Source organism: Phyllopteryx taeniolatus, chromosome 21, assembly GCF_024500385.1.
Source record: "Phyllopteryx taeniolatus isolate TA_2022b chromosome 21, UOR_Ptae_1.2, whole genome shotgun sequence".
NCBI lineage: Eukaryota > Metazoa > Chordata > Actinopteri > Syngnathiformes > Syngnathidae > Phyllopteryx > Phyllopteryx taeniolatus.
The window spans coordinates 15437065-15460624 of NC_084522.1; the positions used below are offsets into that span (position 1 = coordinate 15437065).

The 23560-nt window shown below is 41.4% G+C and overlaps 1 protein-coding gene across 2 annotated transcripts; it reads left to right on the plus strand.

The window, feature by feature from the left end:
* Positions 1-167: 167 nt before the first annotated feature.
* Positions 168-22451, plus strand: sacm1la (SAC1 like phosphatidylinositide phosphatase a). Of its 2 annotated transcripts, XM_061759805.1 has the most exons (20): positions 168-320; positions 3708-3805; positions 4236-4310; positions 4394-4521; positions 6339-6488; positions 7209-7268; positions 7369-7402; positions 7513-7614; positions 7877-7962; positions 8074-8160; positions 8245-8313; positions 10278-10357; positions 12507-12605; positions 15735-15873; positions 15950-16019; positions 16096-16168; positions 16287-16380; positions 17345-17437; positions 17514-17571; positions 20216-22451. In XM_061759805.1, exons 1-20 carry the CDS (start codon positions 292-294, stop codon positions 20350-20352), a joined length of 1761 nt encoding a protein of 586 aa, XP_061615789.1. In that variant the 5' UTR covers positions 168-291; the 3' UTR covers positions 20353-22451. The 2 variants fall into 2 exon arrangements, with proteins under 2 accessions (XP_061615789.1, XP_061615790.1); XM_061759806.1 differs by lacking the exon at positions 3708-3805 and having other exon boundaries at positions 204-320.
* Positions 22452-23560: the final 1109 nt, after the last annotated feature.

Here is a 23560-nt window from a genome sequence, read left to right on the forward strand (position 1 = left end):
AATGAGCAAGTTATGGTTTAGTTTTAAATACATGCATTGTTTTTTATGATTAAAATTGCCCCCACCAATTTGGCCACCACGTAGCTACGTCACTTAGCCGGGCTGCTACAGTGTGCTTGCGTATCTAGTTTTAATTTCTACCCGTGTTACGCCTTCCGTGGTTGCCAGATTGCATAGACAAGCATCAATTTAAACACGAAGGTTTCTTCCGCGTTCAACATCTCTGAGCTGGCAACACAAAGTCGGACGCTGTCACTCTGGTGTCGCTTTGGTTAGGTCGACGCAGCGAAGATGGCGACCGCTTACGAGCGATACAATTTGTAAGTACTGTACATTTAACACCGTTTATTTTTTAAACACCTAATCTCGACGTCGGTCAAACTGCACCCTGGAATCAAGCGGCAAGACGGTGATAGCCATAACCTGGGCGGAAATGTAGCTTTTATAAACGAGGTGACAAGACCGCTAAAGTTCGCCGTCCGGAAGTGTTGAAGTTTAAACTCCCCATTTATCATGAATACAGTAATTAGTCTGTATCACGGCAAAATATCGAAGACTGAGCTGGGTTTTTGTCTGTATGCACATATAACCAATTTGGGAATGATATACGAGAACAGAGAGGCAGTTAGTATTTTTCACCGTAGCTCCCATACAAACCCACAAAGGACTAGTTGTTGTCAATTTATTCCTAGAATGTAATTATTTGTACCGCTTTTTTTTGCGTTACAAATATTTGCCTGTGGCAGTGGAACAGTCATGGTCGAGGCTAACATGGGTCACATTCATGTGAAAGTAAAATATGAGCCAGAAACGTGTATTCATGTATGGTATCAACTGGCACCTCACATTTGTGACCTAGCTTTTGACCCTTACTTCTCAACACTCACTGTCTTGTCACACCATGATTTAGTCAAGACTATTTACAGGACATTCAAAATGTCGTTTTTGCCTTTGCTGGATGAGTGAACTCTCCTTGTGTAACATGTTTTTAAAGGGAAGAGAGAGAGAGAGCATTTCTTTCAACATACCGTAACCGGAAAGACTAAATCATCTTTTTGAGCAAACGTTGGTGTGGGCTGTGAACAGTGTACACAGTCTTTAGTTTGGTTTGGATTATGAAAAGGCAACAAAAGGGTGTTTGTGCAGCTCTCTCACTAGAGCAGTGTACATGCATATCTCTAGTTCAATTTGTCACCGACGCTAATCAATACGTCACACTTTTCTTCTGCAGGAATCTTGCTCTACAGTATGTTACGCAACCTGTTTCTATGAGCTCTATTTTTTTGTTTCTGGGGAAGTTTTTTTGTTGTTTTTTTTTCAAGCCTTTTCATAATTTCTTTGTTTCTTGTTAATTTCACCCTTAGATAGATTGGACGACATTTTGGTAATAATCAAATACAGTGCCAGTTCAGTGGACTTGAGGAATCTTTTATACAGACTCAATAATATTTATTATTAAATTATTTTGAGAAGTTTAACCAGCACATTTCTTTTGAGCATTTTAAGGTAGTAGTAGTATTGTAGTAGTTAGAGAAATACACAGGCAAATTATGGGAACTGTAACTCTTGTCATGTGACACTACTCAATCAATCAAAACTGTGCTAGTGTTTTTTTTTTAAATTATTATTATTACCATTTTCCGGCACTATTCAATGCCTTGGTAAAAAAAAAAACTTTAAAAAAAGGATACATTTATTGGAGGTGCTGATTCTCATTCCAGCCGCTTCACACTCGGCTGCGAACTGCTCCAGTGAGAGTTGGAGATCACGGCTTGATGAAGCCAACAGAACCACATGTGTAAAAAGCAGAGATGTAATACTGAGGCCACCAAACCAGACCCCCTCTACGCCTCGGCTGCACCTTGAAATTATGTCCATAAAAGTTATGAACAGAATCGGTGACAAAGGGCAGCCTTGGCGGAGTCCAACCTTCACCGGAACGAGTCCGACTTACTTCCGGATATGCAGACCAAACTCTGACTCCGGTCTTAAAGGGACCGAACAGCCCGTATCAGGGGGTTCGGTACCCCATACTCCCGAAGCACCCTCCACAGGACTCCGCGAGCGACACGGTCGAACGCCTTCTCCAAGTCCACAAAACACATGTAGACCGGTTAGGCGAACTCCCATGCACCCTCGACGACCCTGCCGAGGGTGTAGAGCTGGTCCACGAAAACCACACTGCTCCTCCTGAATCTGAGATTCAACTTCCCGATGGACCCTCCTCTCCGGCACCCCTGAATAGACCTTACCAGGGAGGCTGAGGTGTGTGATTCCCCCTGTAGATGGTACACACCCTCCGGTCCCCCTTCTTAAAAAGGGGGACCACCACCCCAGTCTGCCAATCCAGAGGCACTGTCCCCGATGTCCACGCGATGTTGCAGAGGCGTGTCAACCAGGACAGCCCCACAACATCCAGAGCCTTGAGGAACTCCGGGCGAATCTCATCCACCCCCGGGGCCTTGCCTCCGAGGAGCTTTTTAACCACCTCGGTGACCTCAACCCCAGAGATAGGAGAACCCGCCTCAGAGAACCCACACTCTGCTTCCTCATGGGAAGGTGTGTCGGTGGAATTTAGGAGGTCTTCGAAGTATTCTCCCCACCGACTCACAATGTCCCGAGTCGAGGTCAGCAGCGCCCCATCCCCACTATACACAGTGTTGGTGGTGCACTGCTTTCCTCTCCTGAGACGCCGGATGGTGAACCAGAATTTCCTTGAAGCCGTTCGGAAGTGTTACTCCATGGCCTCACCGAACTCCTCCCATGCCCGAGTTTTTGCTTCAGCGACCACCAAAGCTGCATTGTGCTTGGTCAGCCGGTACCGATCAGCTGCCTCAGGAGTCCCACAGGCAAAAAAAAGCCAGATAGGACTCCTTCTTCAGCTTGACAGCATCCCTCACCATTGGTGTCCACCAACTGGTTCGGGGATTGCCGCCACGACAGCCACCGACCACCTTACGGCCACAGCTCCGGTCGGCCGCCTCACCAATGGAGGCGCGGAACACGGTCCACTCGGACTCAATGTCCCCCGCCTCCCCCGGAACATGAGCAAAGTTCTGTCGGAGGTGGGAGTTGAAACTCCTTCTGACAGGGGATTCCGCCAGACGTTCCCAGCAGACCCTCACAATACGTTTGGGCCTGCCACGTCGGACCGGCATCTTCCCCCACCATCGGAGCCAACTCACCACCAGGTGGTGATCAGTTGACTGCTCCGCCCCTCTCTTCATCCGAGTGTCCAAGACATGCGGCCGCAAGTCCGATGACACGACCACAAAGTCGATCATCGAACTGCGACCTAGGATGTCCTGGTGCCAAGTGCACGTGTGGACACCCTTATGCTTGAACATGGTGTTCGTTATGGACAATCCGTGACGAGCACAGAAGTCCAATAACAGAACACCGCTTGGGTTCTGATCGGGGGGGCCGTTCCTCCCAATCACCCCAATCCACTGTCATTGTCCACGTGAGCATTGAAGTCCCCGAGCAGAACGATGGAGTCCCCAGCGGGAGCGCTCTCCAGCACCCCCTCCAAGGACTCCAAAAAGGGTGGGTACTCTCAACTGCTGTTTGGTGCATACGCACAAACAACAGTCAGGACCCGTCCCCCCCACCCGAAGGTGGACGGAGGGTACGCTCTCAGTTGCCAGCTAGCTACTCTACCTACAGCATACACCTGCAAATTCTTATGTTTCCCTATCTCTCGTCAGACACACCACCCCAGAAAAGTTTTTCATCGAAGCCTGCGATGAAGGGGCTGATGCTGTCCTGGCTATCGACAGGGTGTCAAATGAGATGACGCTCACAAGTAAGAAGGCGTTTACACAAACTACATGAGACAAATATGTGTTACAAACCAAACATCTTGATTAACTAACGAAAAATATATTTGACTGTACACAGTGAACAACCTTTCTTGAGATTACTCAAAGATTACTATTACTAAGATCTGCTGCGATTCAAATGCCTTTACTTATATCCATTCTATGAATACAGTGCCATTTTTGTTCTTTAAACAAAAGTCACTTATTTCCTCTTGGAAATGTCTGGCAAGCATAATTGTGTCGATCGGTGCTATTGTAATGCTGGGTGACTACTTGATCTTGACTTGACAGGTGACATTTATCCGTATTCATAGAGGGCCTCTCCAGCTGTTTTTATCTTGTCAAAACCGCTCTCACAGTGAAAAGGGTTGAAGACCCCTGTTCTAAAACGGCTAATCTGTCGTGTTTTCACAGGTAAAAAGGACATCCCTGCATCAGCGGTGACCAGGCCTATTTGTGGTATCATGGGAACCATTCGCTTGGTTGCTGGTAGGTACTATAGAGTATTTTATTGACGGATATTCAGTACGTTGTTCAGTATGACAGATATTGCACCAACTGACTTTACACAGGGATGTACCTAATCGTCATCACAAGGAAGAAAAATGTGGGCAGCCTCCTGGGTCACGCAGTGTGGAAAGCAGTGGATTTTGATATCATCTCTTACAAGAAGACAATTTTGCATCTATCAGAGATCCAGGTATAAGAACCCATGCAAAGACAGGGAAAGCTAGCAAACGCTACAGAAACATGTGGATTGTAATTCAGAATATTGGTGTTGTAAGGCAGTAGAAATTTAATACTGATTGCGAAACAAACCCTCTGAGATAAACTGCAGGTATTGCAGTGGTTTTGTTCTCAAGAACATGGTAGAGATGTATACAGTAGTTGTCTTCAGAAAAATAGCAGTGTTTGGGGGGGGAAAAAGGACCGTACATCTCTTGCTCAATCAAACACTATTCATATACAATGAAAACAAAACCAAAAAAACAAGAATGCCAGTACATTATGCTGCATACTGCATGATAGCATACCACACACTACAATTCCGACAACGTAACCGAGTGTAACCTTTCACAGGTAAAAATCGTTGGGGGGAAAAAATGGCCAAATTCCCTCAGGGCTGCAGCAGACACTGGGAACATCATTTTGTGGTGCTCTCCCTACTCATGGTGAAAATCATCAGTGCTACCTAAAGTGCATAACCCTCAATTAAATACGGCAGTCTACACCACTTTTACACCTGTTGCCATCAATGTGCGCAATCTGTTAGAGTGAACATGCAATTGAGCAGCTGGTATTTGGAACATTAGTAAAAGATTGAAATCTAAGTAGATGGCGTATTTCACACCCACTAACCGTTATCTAAATTCTTGGTGCAAATCAGTTTTAAAAAAGAACTATAATAATTGTGATTAATTTCACAACAAGCAAAAAAAAAAAAAAGTTTATTCACTTTATTCATGTAGTGGAAAGCTGCAGCGGAGACAAATAATATGTCACCTTTACCTCGCAATAACTCAAGTCTGTTTATTCTTCTCATTCAGCAAGACAAACTAGCCTTCCTTGTACTAGAACTGTTGGCGCTAACATTACCTCTGGTGTCTGCGCTCACTGCAGCATATTTGCATTGAGGTGACGCCGCAGGCTTGATGTGCCTCACTCCTTGTTGCACAATTTGCACACAACCACAGTCTTCTCCACACTAAAAAAGGCTTTCTATCCAGGGTGCAAAGCAATGCAGCCTCACTTTTTTTTCAAAGTCTTGACCTTTGTACTCTCAAATTTGAGTCACCTCATCAGGCTTCTCTGAAAAGTCAAAGTTAAACAAATCATATCATTCAAAAAGCAGCCTTTTCTGTTCATGAATGCATTTTGCTACAGTTTGACTTTTTAATCAAAAAATAACTTGATGGATTATTCAGATTTTTTGGGGAAAACGGTATTTTCGAAAATTCATGGAACGTTAATTATATTTGAGCATTTACATCCAAGTTTGGTGAAAGATTCTACATAGTGGTCTATTAACCATTACAGAAAAACACAAATATATTTTGGTAATTAAAAATGCTGTTTATTTAAGACAGCTGTGGGATAAAACTTCCGATCGGTGGTGGCCTAGATGATTTATTATTATTATTATTATTAGCTGGAGTTTTATTTCATTTTGTTTATTTTTTTAAATTTATTATTATTGTTTTTATTTATTTATTTATTATTATTATTATTTTTAAAGAATAATGTTCACTTGTTTGTAATTTCTGTGAGGGACACCAGGAAGAATATTCCCCACTATGGTGAAGGCTAAAGGGGATCCGATTTTAAACAATAACCTTGTGAGGTTGTGATATTTTTAGCTTGAAAAAAAGTATACCACAAAAAGTGAGGTTTGCACATTAGGGAACAATGGTCTGGCATACTTTAGTCTGCTTCTTCGACATCTTTTACAGCTACTACATAGGGGTATGTAATTTTTCGAGCCCCTGTAACAGATGTTATTTTTCTGTCCTTTTCTAGTCTCAGGAGAATAAGACCTTCCTATCCATGCTAAATAATGTGCTGACGACAGACGGTTTCTACTTTTGCACTGATTACGACCTGACACACACCCTTCAGCGGCTGGCCAATACCAGCCCTGACTTCCAGGAGATGAGCCTGTTTGAGAGGGTGAGTGATCCAACAAATAAACATGCTTATGATCAAAGGGAATTTATAGTTGTATGCCGTATTCGCCACACTGAATTAATGTTTTTATTCAATTGATCAATTGAGCGTCTGCCTACCCCGGTCCTCAGAACTGTGAGGCGGATGTGCTGACCAGTCGTCCGCCGTATCAAAGGGATGATGTACATAAATGTTCTTGGGCGCAGATGAGTGCAGAGCATTGTAAGTGTGGGCCTGTTGGAGACGAGGGAGGGAGAGCTATTGCTCCAGGACTCTATAGGACAACTGGCCAAGTATGAGAGAGACCTCAAATTCATGGTTCATTGATAAAGCACTCCCAAAAATATCTGTCTCTTATAATGGTGACTACCATTTTTAAAAAAGAAAAAATGGAGAATAAGTCCGCACCCGTGTCCCGCCCGTTCGCAAGGTATGATGTAAAGCGGTTAAGGGGTTGTCAATTATTGTGTCATGGTACGGGTTCATTTCCCAAACTGTGACGGCGTGAATGGTTGTCTGTCTCTGTATGTGCCCTGTGTCGTCTGGTGACCGCCTTCCTCGAAACCCTTGAACAGCTTAGGCGGTATAGAAGAGAACCCCTATGCCAAAGTGAATGCTTTGTTAATCAAATGTAACCTTCTGCCATTTACAGAATTACAAATTCACAGCTCACAAACCAGAACTGATATATAGATGATGAAGTGTGTGGCTGATGTGTTTCAGGCAGATCAGAGGTTTGTGTGGAATGCAAATCTCCTCCGTGAGCTGGCAGCAGAACCAGAGGTAACATGACTGTCCTTTGAGGCAAAACCCGCTTTCACTTAATAGCTCCGTATTTTTACAATTCGTCTTAACCGCTGATTTATGATGTAACTTCCTATAGCTCCACAGGTTTGCTCTCCCTGTTGTACACGGCTGTATCCTTTTTACCGCATATGTTTAATTGACAATGGAGAATGGAGAAATTATAAGATTTGTCCTTTAAAGGAACACTTAACAGAATACTTTCCTTGATCTTTCGGTCCAGTCATTGTCATGAAACCGTGTCGTATCAATGGGAAGATCTTTGAGTGGATCCTCATATCCCGGAGAAGTTGCTTCCGGGCTGGTGTCAGATACTATGTGAGAGGTAACAAAAAAGCATGTAGCTGCACCAAGAAGGTAGAAAGTATATACAGTCTGTCTAGTATTTCCAAATCACTTAAGTCACATGCTATGACTATAATGGAGCAAACAAAAATAAGATGTTTGTATTGTAATTTTGGTTCTGATGATCTGCATTCAACCTAACTTGCGTTTGACTGTTTTCCTGGGAATCTTTACACTGAGAAGCAGAAAAGGTGCATTTTGCAGGCTTGCTTCTACATGCTTCTCTGTACTCTGCTCTCCAGGAATCGACTCAGAAGGCCATGCTGCTAACTTTGTTGAAACTGAGCAGATAGTTGTATATGAGGGAGCCAAAGCTTCCTTTGTGCAGGCAAGTATGACTACTGTGGCTGGTCAGCTTTGAGTGGATTCATTATGTCATTCATTACGAGCGTGTTTAAAAGTTGCTGAATAATTTCACAATATTTGTTTTGCACCACAGACAAGAGGATCTATGCCTTTTTACTGGAGTCAAAGGCCCAACCTTAAATACAAACCTAAACCTATTATCAGCAAAACAACCAGTCATGTAAGAACAGGCCTTTACAGGAGTTGGTGTGGTGTTCTTTCAATGGAGAGAAGTTGATACTAACCACTTGGAAACATGTTTCAGTTGGATGGTTTCCAGAGCCATTTTGACTCTCAGCTCCTAATCTATGGGAAACAAACCGTTCTTAATCTGGTGAGTCAAACATCCAAATTCAGTTATGCCAAATGTCAAGTCTGAATTTGACAAAAGAATTCTGGAGGATTACACTTCTAATGATGCATAAAACCTCAACTCACGGTCAACCGTGATATCATTTTTGACGTTAGCTAAGAGCTGTTCAATGCATCTCAACTATACCAACTATGTGTGTTCCTATTTTTCTTTGGCTTTTTTAAAAATGTTACTTAAAGGAGATATGTGGTCTTCATGGTCCATATTTCACCTACAAGTTGTCTTTATGTAATTGTTGCGCAAGAAAATGAAACTGGCAGTCATTTCGAACAATATCAATGAATTTTGGAGCAATTGTTTAAACAATAAATTGCCTTTGGAATGCCCTTTTTTCATCCCCAAAATCGACACGCCTCGTTGTCTTGGTGTGACTTGGAGGGCAAAAGTGGGACCAAAATCACTACATAGCCGGGTGTAGAAAAAGGAATGTACTATATTATAAGGTGGCAGTAATTGGTCATATTTTATATACTGTTGCTGTCAGGTGGACATGCACCTTGAAAATGACAATTTTTGGGGAAAAAAACTACAAAATAAACAACTGGAGACATTGCAATAGTGTGGACGAAGGAATGTACAATACTATAAAGTGTCATATTTTGACATAAAGTATTGTAACGTCTTCCGATGATAAACAGCGAGACGTCAGTCTATTTATCTCACATTTACTGATAACGTAACGAAACACTGTTACTGTTACTGTTAAGACGTGCACCGTCAACAAACTCTCTATCAGCTTGCCCACAGGCACGGGGAAGCGATGCGTTCACAACTGAGCTTTTGTACTGTATACTGTACAGGTATTTGATTCCTTGTAATCTGTCTTTCAATAAATTGTCATTTGTTTTATTCCATGATTTAGCTACAAAATGCTTAGTTTACCATGACAATTAAAAAAAAATAAGTAAAGAAATCACGTGATGGCATAAATGGGGATGTAGGCCAACTCATAAATTTTGAAGATCAGCCATAGATTTAGGACATAAAGCGATGTAACTCTTTTGCCCGGCAGATGGATGCCCTCGTTTTCTGACGTTATGACGCCCAACCAAAGTCCGCGTCTCTTAACCATTGTCACCGACATAAATGCTTTGTGATCTGTAGGAACTCTATTGGGAGGCATAGAGGCATTTGTGGTGTAATGAATTAAAAAATTAAGATGACGAAAGCCATGTATATACTGTATGTGGAAAGGAAAGCACTTCCTCATGTGGGATGATCGATTGTTCTGATATTTTCAGAGGTGTATGTGGGGATAAATAGTGATGCAGTCAATACAAAATTAAGATGAGAGATGCGGAAATTAATCTGCAAAAATTACTTCACATGGCATGATGTGGCTAGATTTTCTTTTTTTGATTATTTTTTAATTTCTTTTTATTTATTTTTTTTAAACAGCCTTCCAAAATGTTTCACAATCACTGTCACTCATTATTGTGAAAAATATACATCCAGACTTTCAATACATACACGTTCAATGAGGAAATGTCCTCGCATTCTGCCATCTACGTGTCAGAAAGGTGTCCAGTGTCCAAAATGTGGGCGGGCCAAAATCTGGCTGGAAATAAATTATTTTATCAGAAAAGGAGCCTAAAATTACTACTGAGTCAATTTTGGGAGAGTTCCCCCCCCCCCCCCCCCCCCCCCCCCCCCTGCAGAGCTCATTTTAAGTACAGAACTATGGAGTAAGTCCCAATGTTCTCACCATTAACTCGTTCCTTTTAAACATTGACGGTAAAGGTTTTATTGATGGCTACAGTTTGACGCTGGAACTTATTTTCATTTCCTATGTGAAATATTGGCTTCTTGAAACAGATTGCGTTTGACCGTTATGCTGTATTCGTTCATTTAAAAAAACTTTTCAAAAATATTATGAAAGTACTATTTTCTATATACCTGTATATATATTGTGCATTGTTTTCCAGGTAAATCAGAAAGGGTCTGAAAAGCCACTTGAACAGGCATTTGCCAAGATGGTGTCCAGTATGAATAATGGTATGCTCAAGTAAGTAGTACTAATTTTATTGTTTTTATTTTTTGTGGCATGTTTTAAAAACAACATAGCCTACAGAAAAATAGCAACAATGCTACATACTGTACATCCGCTACGTCTTCCGACTCTAATCCAACTCGTATGGCTAAGTGGGTGTTAATGCTCTTTCAGATGGAAGGTTTACATCGGACCCTCTGAATGCAAATGGGGAATTCGATCTAAAATTTCAGTGGAAATATGGTTTAAAACTGAAATGAGAATGTAAAACCCGAATAAAACTAGGGTTTGATTGACCTTGCGCCCTCACTTGGTCCATTAATTTTGTGTGAATATACTTTTACATTGGCATCAGTAATAGTGATGACAACAATTCATTTAACTGTACTGAAATATAAGAATTAGTTCAAATGAATTTTCGACTCGTTCTGTACTTCGTCATTCAGTTCATGATTCAGCCCTGAGCATTCACCCTGTAACATATTCACTTAACGAGGGCCTCGGTGTTCACGAATCATAGTAGATAGTCATTTGCAACAGAGACTGCTTTATATTGGATGGTATACATGCAGTAAAATTACTCCACGGTGAACGTGAGTCCCCTTTCTTCTTATATTGCGGAATTCACCAAATATTGTAAACTAGGAAAGGTGGGGAGATTTAAAAAAAAAAAAAAAAAAAAAAAAAACACCCTCAGCAGGGTTCTGGAGGGTGCATTGGAGTTCGCCCAACCAGTCTACTTGTGTTTTATGGACTTGGAAAATGCGTTCGACTGTGTCCCTCGGGGAGTCCTGTGGAGGGTGGGTGCTCTGGGAGTATGTGGCACCGGACCCCTTGATAAGGGCTGTTCAGTCTCTGTACGAGCGGCGTCAAGAGTTTGGTCTGCAATGCCAGCCGTAACTTGAAAATGTTTACAGTGAGAGTTGGACTCCGTCCAGGCTGCCCTTTGTCACTGATTCAGTTCATTACCTTCATGGACAGAATTTCTAGGCGTAGCCAAGATGTTGAGGGGCTCCGGTTTGGTGACATCAGTTTTACGTCTCTGCTTTTTGCAGATGATGTGGTTCTCATGGCTTCATCAAGCTGTGAACTTCAACTCTCACTGGAGTGGTTTGCAGTCATGTGAAGCAGCTGGGATGAAAATCAGCACCTCCAAATCTGAGGCCCTGGTCCTCAGTTGGAAGGGGGTGAAGTGCCACTCTCGGTCGAGGAAGAGAGCCTGCCCCAAGGGGAGGAGTTAAAGTATCTCGGGGTCTTGTTCACCTGTGAGGGAAGAAAGGAGCGGGAGATCAACAGGCGGATCAGTGCAGCATCTGCAGTGATGCGGACTCTGTATCGCTCTGTTGTGGTAAAGAAGAAGCTGAGCCAAAATGCAAACCTCTCAGTTTTCCACCCGATATACAGTCCTCCCCTCACCGATGGTCATGAGCTGTGGGTTGTGACAGAAAGAACAAGATCACTGATACAAGTGGCCGAAATAGGTTTCCTCTGCAGGGTGTCCGGGCTGTCCCTTAAGGCTTCTTGATACTCCCGCGCGGGCGACAGCGCCCGCATTGCATCACGTGACTGACGCATTGGGCCGCACGGCCGTTATGGTTTCCACTGTATGTTTCAGTATCAGTTACATTTCCCCCACCCACTAAAATTTTGGGTTTGCAGTGAGTACACTGATGTGGCGAACAAAGGTTGCAGTTAACATGATCTTTGTATGTGAATCTTTTATTGCCTGAGGGATTATCTGATGAGCACATTTTTTCAATGTAATATGCTTATCCTCACTAGGGTCGCGGGTGTGCTGGAGGCTATCCCAGCTAACTGTGGGCGAGAAGGGTGTGGTACACCCTGAACTGGTCGCCAGTCAATCGCAGGGCACATATAAACAAAAATCCATTTGCACTCGCATTCACACATACGGGCAATTTAGAGTCTTCAATTAACCTACGATGCATTTTTGGGGGATGTGGGAGGAAACCTGAGTACCTGGAGAAAACCCACACAGGCACGGGGAGAACATGCAAACTTCACACAGGTGATACCGGATTTGAACCCGGGTCCTCAGAACTGTGAGGCAGATGTGCTAAACAGTTGTCCTCCGTGCCGCCATAAAAGAAACAAGATGAGGCAATCTTTCACAGGTTTTTAACATTTTGGTCTCCATCCTCAGTTACATAGCCTTTGACTTCCACAAAGAGTGTAGCCACATGAGATGGGATCGTCTCCAGATCTTGGTGGATGCTGTAGCTGAGACACAAGATGAATACAGGTACGTCACACAGCAGCTACAGTCCCCTCCATAAGTATTGGAATGGCAAGGTCAATTCCTTTGTTTTTGTTATATACTGAAGACATTTGGGTTTCACATCAAAAGATGAATATGAGACAAAACTTCCGAATTCCAGCTTTTATTTCATGGTATTAACATCTAGATGTGTTGAGCAACTCAGGACAGAGCACCTTTTGTTTGAACCCAAATACTTTTCAAGTGAGCAAACGTATTGGAACATGTGACTGATGGGTGTTTATAGGTACTCCGGTGTTCAGAATCATCTTTATTTGCCAAGTATGTCCAAAAAATACACAAGGAATTTGTCTCCGGTAATTGAAGCCGCTCTAGTATGACAACAGACAGTCAATTGACAGAGAACACTTTTGAGACATAAAGACATTGAGAAAAACAGTCACTGAGCCATAAAGGGTTGCTAGTTATCTGGTAATGCTGGTAAATTTTGTATTTTTTTGACAATTATGCAAAAGATGCAGAGTCCTCTAGCACTTAGAGCAGTTCGAATGACTAATATTACAATAGTCCGGTGCAATGACCATTGTGCAAAGGGTGCCGAGACTTCAAGCGAGTAGTACGATAGTCTGGGACAATGTTGATTGTGCAAATGTTGCAGATACTCCTCAGTCAGTGTGCAAATGGAGCAGATGCTACTCTCGCATGAGTGGCCGGTATTGGTCAAAAACAGATATGCAAATAGTGCAGCATGGTGAGACTACTACAGTGAGTGCACGAGTAATATACAATTGGCCCCACAGAAATGTGACAACGAACTCAAGTCCAAAAAATTGCCAGCATGTTGCAATGGAATTGTAGGTTAGGTGTTTAAGAAGTTGATTGCAAGAGGGAAGAAGCTGTTGGAATGTCTGCTAGTTGTAGTTTGCATTGATCGGTAGCGCCTACCTGAGGGAAGGAGGTGGAAGAGCTGGGGTGTGATGTGGAGGGTCCGAGAGGATTTTGCACGTTCTTGTCTTAGTTCTGGGAGCGTGCAAGTCCTCAAGGGTGGGTAGTGGGGTACCGACAATCCTTTCAGCAGTTTTGATTGTCTGTTGCAGTCGGAGTTTGTCCTTTTTTGTAGCAGCACCAAACCAGACTGTGATGGAAGAACACAGGACTGATTCCAAGACTGCTGTGTAGAACTGCCTCAGCAGCTCCTGTGGCAGGCCGTGCTTTCTCAGAAGCCGCAGGAAGTACATCCTCTGCTGGGCCTCTTTGAGGACGGAGTTGATGTTGATCGCCCACTTCAGGTCCTGAGCGACTGTAATTCCCAGGAACATGAAGCCTCGACGGTTGATGCAAGGCAGCTGGACAGCGTGAGGGGCAGCTGTGGCGAAGGATGCCTCCTGAAGTCCACGATCATCTCTACAGTCTTGAGCGTGTTCAGCTCCAGGTTGTGTCGGCCGCACCACAGCTCCAGCCGCTCCACTTCCTGTCGATATGCAGACTCGTCACCATCCTTGATGAGGCAGATGACAGTGGTGTCTTCTGCAAACTTCAGGAGTTTGACAGCCGGGTGTGTTGAGGTGCAGTCGTTCGTGTAGAGAGAGAGAAGAGCAGTGGAGAGAGGACACAACCATGGGGCGCCCCAGTGCTGATGCTGCGTGTGGATGAGGTGGCCTCACCCAGCCTCACCTGCTGTGTCCTCTCCGTCAGGAAGCTGTAAATCCACTGGCAGATGGCAGGTGAGACGCTGAGCTGGAGAAGCTTGGAGGAAAGGAGTTCAGGGATGATGGTGTTGAACGCTGAGCTGAAGTCCACGAACAGTATCCTCGCGTAGGTCGCTGTGTTGCCTTTTAGATTGATTGCTTAAACATGAGAGAGTGCTTGTTTTTGGCTGTGGGTTTCACCTGTGAAAACTACATTTGCTGTTAAGCAAACATGAAGACCAGAGAGCTGTCTATGGGAGAAAAGCACACCATTTTGAAGCTGCGAGAAGAGGGAAAATCAATCAGAGCTATTGCACAAACATTGAGCATAGCCAATACAACAATTTGGAATCTCCTGAAAAAGAAACTACTGGCGTACTGAGCAACAGACAAAACAGGTCGGCCAAGGGTATCAACAACAGTTGATGACAGAAACATTGTGAGAACTGTGAAGAAACACCCAAAGACAACAGTCAGTGATATCACTGCCAACCTCCAAAGGGAAAGGGTGAAGGTATCACAGTCCACTGTTCGAAGACTTCGAGATAATAAACATCCAGGCCATACCACAATATGCAAACCTCTCATCAGCAAGAAGAATCGGAAGGCCAGATTGGATTCTGCAAAGAAGTACAAACATGAACCACAAAGGTTTTGGAACAAAGTTTTATAGACTGATGAGATCAAGATTAACCTCTAACAAAGTAATGGAAAGGCCAAAGTATGAAGAAAGAAAGGATCTACTTATGATCCAAAAGACTCAAGCTCATCTGTGAAGCATGGTGGAGGTAATGTCTTGGCTTGGGCTTGCATGGCTGCTTCTGGAACAGGCTCACTAGTCTTTATTGATGATGTAACTCATGATGGTAGGAGCAGAATGAATTCTGGAGTCTACAAAACTATTTTGTCTGGGAGTTTACAGAAAAATGCATCCAAACTAATCAGGAGAAGCTTCATAATGCAACATGACAATGACCCAAAAGACACTGCCAACACAACAAAGGACTTCATCAGGGGGGAAAAGTGAACGGTCTTAGACTGGCCAAGTCAATCCCCTGACCTTAACCCAATAGAGAATGCATTTTACCTCCTGAAGAGGAGACTGAAGGAAGAAACCCCCAGAAACAAACAAGAACTGAAAGAGGCTGCAGTAAAGACCTGTAAAAGCATTTCAAATGAAGGATGCAAGTCTGGTGAAGTCAACGGGTTGCAGGCTTGATGCAGTTATTCCAAGTAAGGATTATGCCACCAAATATTAAATGTTGTTCACTTAATTTAATAATGTTTGTTCCAACTTAAAAAGTGGGTGGCTTCGGACAAAAGGTGCCCTGTCCTGAGTTGTTTAACACATCTAGATGTAAATACTATGAAATAAAAGCTGGAATTATGTATATGAAAGTGTTTCGGGTAATATGGAAGTTTTATACAACAAAGAAGGGGACAATCCTTTTCTCTCTATGTGCAGTTACTTCATGGTTAACTTGGACGGAAAGGTACTAGTCCAGCAGAAAGGTGTCTTCCGCAGTAACTGTATGGACTGCTTGGACAGAACCAATGTCATCCAGAGCCTTTTAGCACGACGCTCCTTGCAGTCTCAGCTACAGGTAAACATTAACTGAGGGGGGGGAAAAAGCACATTTAAATGAGGTTTGCAATGTGTATCCGGTTGTGTGTCTTCAGAGAATGGGTGTTCTAAATGTAGGACAGCGGCTTGAAGAACAGGCTGACTTTGAGAAGATCTACAAAAATGGTAATACTAATATCTGCTTGTTAGCATGTCACGTGTGGGGTCAGCTTACGCTTATATCTCTGTGCTTTCTAACCAGCTTGGGCTGACAATGCAAATGCATGTGCGGTACAGTATGCAGGAACTGGTGCATTAAAAACAGACTTCACAAGGTACAGTAACACTCACTTTTCACATATCAAGTGACTAACTTGGTGTTTTCTAGATTGCCAAGATTGGAGTTTCTTATATCTTCTATTTGACAAAAGTTTCTCTTTTCCCCCTACTCAGGACAGGGAAAAGAACACACTGGGGATTGTTGATGGATGGTTGGAACTCTATGATCCGCTATTACAAAAACAACTTCTCTGATGGCTTCAGACAAGTATGTTACAGTACCATATACATTCTTGCCGTGCTAAAAATCCATTTTTGAAACGTGTGACTTTAGTGACAATACTCATTACTAAATACCAAATAATTGATATTAGATCAGAAGTCACTGAATGGTCAGAGTTTTTGGGGCGGGGGGGAAAAAACAATCTTATGAATGTACAGTATGTGCTCAACACTTACAGAACTCATTGGGGTGATAACGTAATGTCATGAATGCATGGTCCAACATACTCCTAATTGACCACTAAAGTTGGCGATGCGTGGTCGCCATAGCAAGGCCACGATTATATTAAAGCTGTTATTTTAAGGTATAATGACTAGGACAGGGAATTTATTGGGTACATTTTGATTACAGAAAAAATTATGCATTTCCTCTTGAATGCTGAACATGTTTAACTTGTCTGCCCTGACCGTTATCGGAGTTGAACAGGGAAGGGAAAAAATCACTCTTACTACACCACTGGATAATCTTTTGATCCATCCAATAATTGCCCTTTGTTTTGAGTTGGTTTTAAGGAGGAATTGAGCTCAAACCAGGAATCTGTCAGATTTATTTTTATGTGTAGTGTGCTTTACGCAGCTTTCAGAAAACTGATGAGTAGATGCATGACAGCATCAGTGACAGCATCCCGTGTGACCATATACAATTACAGTGGTACCTTGACTTATGAGTTTAGTTCCTTCTGTGACCATGCCTATTACTCAAATCAACTTTCCCGGTTGAAGTGAATGGAAATGCCATTCATACGTTTCATTGTATAAAACATACAGTCATAACAGTTGGATAGAATGTTAAATGTTTTTTGCTTTAATACAATAGCCATTGTGCTGCTCCTTCTGGTGTGCACACCTTGGCCACTGGAGGCAGGCAAATTTATTTTATACATAGATATAATGCACATAGGTTGGATGATGAAACACAAAGATCATCACACCCGTTTATTTGGTTGCAGGATTCAATTGATTTGTTTCTGGGTAATTTTGCCATTGATGAATCAGACGGCCCCGGTCCTCTGAGGGTGCAGAAGGACTGGAAGTTCCTCACGGTCAGTTGATCAGTATTTTGTCAATTTGCATCAGCACCATTGAACTTCAATGTTGTCTTTGAATCCTGTTATACAGCTACCTATCGTCATGTTGGTGGCATTCTCAATGTGCATTGTATGTCTTCTCATGGCTGGTAAGTTCTTGACTTCTGTTTAATCAGCACTATTTTCAACTCACTGTGAAAACCATTGCCGCACTTCTTACTGATTATTGTGTTGTTATTACTCATTTAAAATTAGAACTGAATCTCTCAAATTGGTGGCAAATTTTTACCTATGGCCTCCTCACTGGACAGTCTGAAAACCATATCTATGGAGTGGGCTAGTTTCTGATCGACAATCACATAAACTGTAAACTGTCTGTAAAAAGACAATATACAGTGGGTACGGAAAGTTCTCAGACCCCTTAAATTTTTCCACTCTGTTATATTGCAGCCATTTGCTAAAATCATTTAAGTTCGTTTTTTTCCTCATTAATGTACACGCGTCACCCCATATTGACAGAAAAAAACGGAATTGTGGAAATTTGTATTTTATTATTTTATTTAGTTTTTATTTAAGATTTCTTAAAAAAGAAAAACTGAAATATCACAGACTCATAAGGATTCAGACTCTTTGCTGTGACACTCTTATTTAACTCTGCTGCGGTCCATTTCTTCTGATCATCCTTGCGATGGTTCTACACCTTCATTGGAGTCCAGCTGTGTTTGATTGTACTGATTGAACTTGATTAGGAACGCCACACACCTGTCTATATAAGCCCTTACAGCTCACAGTGCATGTCAGAGCAAATGAGAATCATGAGGTCAAAGGAACTGCCTGAAGAGCTCAGAGACAGAATTATGTCAAGCTACAGATCTGGCCAAGGTTACAAGAAAAAGTCTGCTGCACTTAAGGTTCCTAAGAGCACAGTGGCCTCCATAATCCTTAAATGGAAGACGTTTGGGAGGACCAGAACCCTTCCTAGAGCTGGCCATCCGGCCAAACTGGTAAAGAGAGGTAAAGAAGAACCCAAAGATCACTGTGGCTGAGGTCGGGAGATGGGAGAAAGTTCTAGAAAATCAATCATCACAGCAGCCCTCCACCAGTCGGGGCTTTATGGCAGAGTGGCCCGACGGAAGCCTCTCCTCAGTGCAAGATACATGAAAGCCTGCTAAAAAAAAAAAAACACCTGAAGGGCTCCAAGATGGTGAGAAATAAGATTCTCTGGTCTGATGTGACCAAAATAGAACTTTTTGGCCTTAATTCTAAGCGGTATGTGTGGCGAAAACCAGGCACTGCTCGTCACCTGTCCAATACAGTCCCAACAGTGAAGCATGGTGGTGACAACATCATGCTGTGGAGGTGTTTTTCAGCTGCAGGGACAGGGAGACTTGTTGCAATCGAAGAAAAGATGAATGCGGCCAAGTACAGGGAGTGCTCAGCACCTCAGACTGGGCCGAAGATTCACCTTCCAACAATCAATGAACCTAAGCACACAGCTAAAATAACGAAGGAGTGGCTTCAGAACAACTCTGTGACTGTTCTTGAATGGCCCAGCCAGAGCCCTGACTTAAAACCAATTGAGCATCTCTGGCGAACCTCTCGATTTACTGGTCGATCTACGTTCCTACCCTCACCTATCGTCACGAGCTGTGGGTCGTGACCGAAAGAACAAGATCCCGGATACAAGCGGCCGAAATGAGTTTCCTCCGCAGGGTGTCCGGGCTCTCCCTTAGAGATAGGGTGAGAAGCTCGGTCAGCCGGGAGGATCTCAGAGTAGAGCCGCTGCTCCTCAAGCTACTGCCCCCGCGACCCGACCTCTGATAAGTGGTAGAAAATGGATGGATGGATGGCTGCAATATATCAAAGAATTAAAATTTTCAGGGGGTCTGAATACTTTCCGTACCCACTGTAATAACCTCACTTACAATTGGCAGTGAAAAATATACTTGTTGGTGCATGTAACAATTATTGTAATCGTTGAAGTGGGTGAGTCCCAGTGGCTAGAAAGTAGTAGAAAGCAATTATTTTATTTTATTTTATTTATTTTTTTCCTCAGTGAAGATACGTGTTCCAGTACTATAAATGAATAAACCCCTATCATTTGGGAAGTCTTTTTTTTTGTTTTGTTTTGTTTTTATGAAAAAGGCCCTGATATGTCATTCCATCCGCATGAGCAATTATTACCAAACACACCCTTGTCAGTTCCAGATTGTTTCATTTCCAGTTTGACAATGACCAAACACGCTAGAATAATAATAATTAAAAAAAAAAAATTCCAGTCCACACATGTGACTACATTTTTCCCACACTCAAATCTATATATATTTTTTAATCTTTAAGTGAGCCACTTGTTTCTTTTCAGATAGATGTTTAAATACATAGAAATTAGTGCACTATCAAAGTACTTTTTGAAATTATAACCTTGGGAAATAGTTGTCATACATCCCAAGACCCTTGTATTCTTTGTATTTCTCACGATATGTCTGTATGAATTTACTTTCAAGACCAACCTACAGTTCAGTCAGTTTAGCATTTTAAAGTTATTTGGATTGTACCCCTACCTTGTAGAAACAAGAATTGCATCATTGCCATGGTAACTTTGGTGTAATGTAAATTTCTCAAATTTAATACCCATAATGCATAAACGTTGAAATTGCACATTTTACAATCATACAATGTTTAAATATCTGACATATTTAAACATTGTATGATTGTAAAATGTGCAATTTCAACGTATGCAGAGATGCATACCAAGCAACACATTGATACTATTTAGGCTTTGTTGTCTTTCAGGTGACACATGGACGGAGACTTTTGCATATGTGATGTTTTGGGGCGCATGCAGCGCCATTACAGCAACAATCATCCTCTTTAATGGGCAAGACTTTGTGGATGCTCCTAAACTTGTTCACAAAGAGAAAATGGACTGAGTTGTAGTTGTACATCTTAGGGTACACGACAAACAGCTTGAGTATGTGACCAAGATACCTTGTCAACATTATCCTTCTCTATCCACATATGAAGACTGCACTGTTGTCTGATGTGTCCTGACTTCCCTTAAGTTTATTCGTGCTTTACAGAGCCTAAAATTTGGATTATGGCTGATCTGTTCCGAAAAGCATATGGGTAAATTTCAACAGCTTTTCCTCATTGCTAAAAATTTTTTTGTGGAGACCAAGTGCTGTTCACTGCCACTATTACTCTATTCATCACATGTATACTTCAGGATTCTTCAGTCTCATTAAAATTTTGTGTATACAGTTAATCCTCACTAATCGTGGGAGATAGGGACCAAGCCTTGCCCTGAGAAGCTAAAATCCACAAGTCATTGGCACCGCTCCCTAAAAGCACTTGTAATTGCATATAGATCGCACAAAAGGACTCCTTTTGTATCCATGAAGCTTATCATAGTGTCTTCAAATTGTTTCCTTGGCACCTAGATGACACCAGCTGATGCCAAACCAATACGGTTATTGCTTTGGCCTGAGCACAAAAACAGCAAACAGGTGAATTTTCCAGTGTATAACAGAGGATAGGTTCCCTCCAAAAATATGCGAGTAGGCGAATTAGCGAATGCTCAACCATAAATATACCGGGCTTCACTGTACTACTAAAACCTAATATCTTGTTCAACCTTGGGATAAAATGTTGCCTGTTCAATGTCTTGCTGCTTACAGGTGCCTTTGAGGCATCTGTAAAACATTTGTAATTAAAATAATAATAATAATAATAACAATAATAATACATTAAAACAACAAAAACAACTTGGTCAATGAAACCTTATCAAGATGCATGTCGTCCAGAAACAAATGAAATGATCGTTCACTTATTTTGTCATAGTGTATAATGTTTATTCCTAGGTATCAAAGTCAAATTTGGATATATACTGATATTACTGGATGATTGGCATGACCTTAGAAATCAAAGCTTTGATCACTTTACAAGAGTCTCATGAACTATTTAATTGCCCCTATTAAGCAGACGGTTATTCAAGATGACTTCCGAAACATTGATATATTTAAGAACATATATTAAAAAATTAGTTTACAGTAATAACTTTTAGCACACAACGAAATGTGACATATGTATGAAACTGTTGCATCTTTTAAGTTATATGCTATCAGTAAATGCTATTCATTAAGCTGTTAGAAGTACTAAAGATTTATTTCATGCTGTACACAAGTCAACTTGTTTTACTGCTATATTTAGCACAGTTATTCATCGTTTTGTTTGTTTGTTTGTTTGTTTTTCCCTCTAAGTGTGGTAACGTGATTATGGGGATACTGTGCAGTCTTCTAAATATTCAAAGTAGTTTATTAATGGTTATAATTTAACAGGATTTTATTATTATTATTGTGAATGTTTGCACACACAAGATCATGATTTGCAAACATAGCGTAATATTTGGAAGAAGCTATTCAATTGCATAGTTCCTCCACCTGATAGCTTATATGAATAATTAATTATTGTATTATAAACACAAAACAATAGTGGGACTGTTATTTGTCCATTCCAATTTGCACAGACAACTTCATGTTGTTTAAACCCAATAGAAAGTTTCTGTATACATCTTGTTTACGCATTTTGCATATTTGACGGACATTTTCTTTCCTTTGGTTCCTTAAGTCAAGAATGTCTGTGACTTTATTTAGGGTTTGTATTAACAGTCCTAATGTGTTTTGTGTTGTAATCATATTGAGGTATCATATACTCTATACAGTGTAATAAATATATTCATGTACAGCATTAAAATAGCTTGAATGTTATATGATCATACAGTTTTTGGTTTGTGATTCAGTGTCGCCGCTATTCTAAATTATTTTTTGCAGATTTGTTTTGCAAATGTTCAACCGTGGAGCTCGTGACTTAAATGTTAACTTGGTAATTCGCAGAAATCTTATGGTATCACAAATCTCATGTGCATTTATGGTATGGTATGTTCTTTGCAGACATCACTACTTTTAAATTCCGTTAAGACTTCATCAATTTGTTTATACTGTATATTATACAATAAACTACTGTAAACTGACTTCCTTTGTGGCACAGTCTTCTGTTTAACCGTATGTTTTTTTGGCTACTTAAATAAATAATTCAATGGCTCATTTTCATGTAATTTGATCAATAACTGTAAAGATGTTTTTCCTTTTGAAAATCAATAAATTTTACTGATATGAGTATTTAAATTTTTGGCAGTCATCTATTAAATGTTATAATTCATTCATCCATTCACCATCTATTCTGCTTATCCTGGACCCTATCCCAGTTGATTGTGGGCGAGAGGCGGGGTACACCCTGAACTGGTCGCCAGCCAATCGCAGGGCACATACTGTATAAACAACCACCCACACATTCACACCTACGGGCAATTTAGAGTCTCCCATTAACCTTTTATGCATGTTTTTGGAATGTGGGAGGAAATAAATAAAAAAGAGTGTCACAGCAAATGGTCTGAATAATTATGGCTGTGTGATACTTCAGTTTTTCTTTTTTAATAAATGCAAAAATTTCAACAATTGTTTTTTTTTTTTTTTTTCTTCTGTCAATATGGGGTGCCGTGTGTATACTAATAAGGAAAACAAATTAACTTAAATGATTTTAGCAAATGGCTGCAACATAACAAAGAGTGAACAATTTTAGGGGGTCTGAATACTTTCCGTACCCACTGTAGGTGGGTAGGTCTACCAGCCTCTCTGCTAAACTTACCTCTAGTTTTACTCTCACTGGTTTAGTGACTCATCTTTTGGAGCGTTTAAGTCCACTAGTGCCATCTTCTGGTGAACGAACTGCAGCGACAGTTGTAATAATGCACGGAGAAAGGGCAAATTCAATTAAATAATAATGATAAATGTATCAGTCTGTGCAACGTTTTACAAAAATATTGGTGGTGTCTGAAATTACCAAACAAATACATAAATAAAAAATACGTGGCGGAATGGAGAGAAAGGACATAATTGCATAATTGTTGGCTGCATAAAAAATGAGCAACGTGGTTGCTGAAGTTTTTCAGTATTTGTTTAAAAAAAAATAATGAACATACATCGACATCAAAGTATTATCTGTAGCAGGCCTTTGAGGTGTTTATGTAATCTTTTGGTCTATTTCCTGGGGAAAGGGGGTGGGGGTTCTTTGATGGCTTTC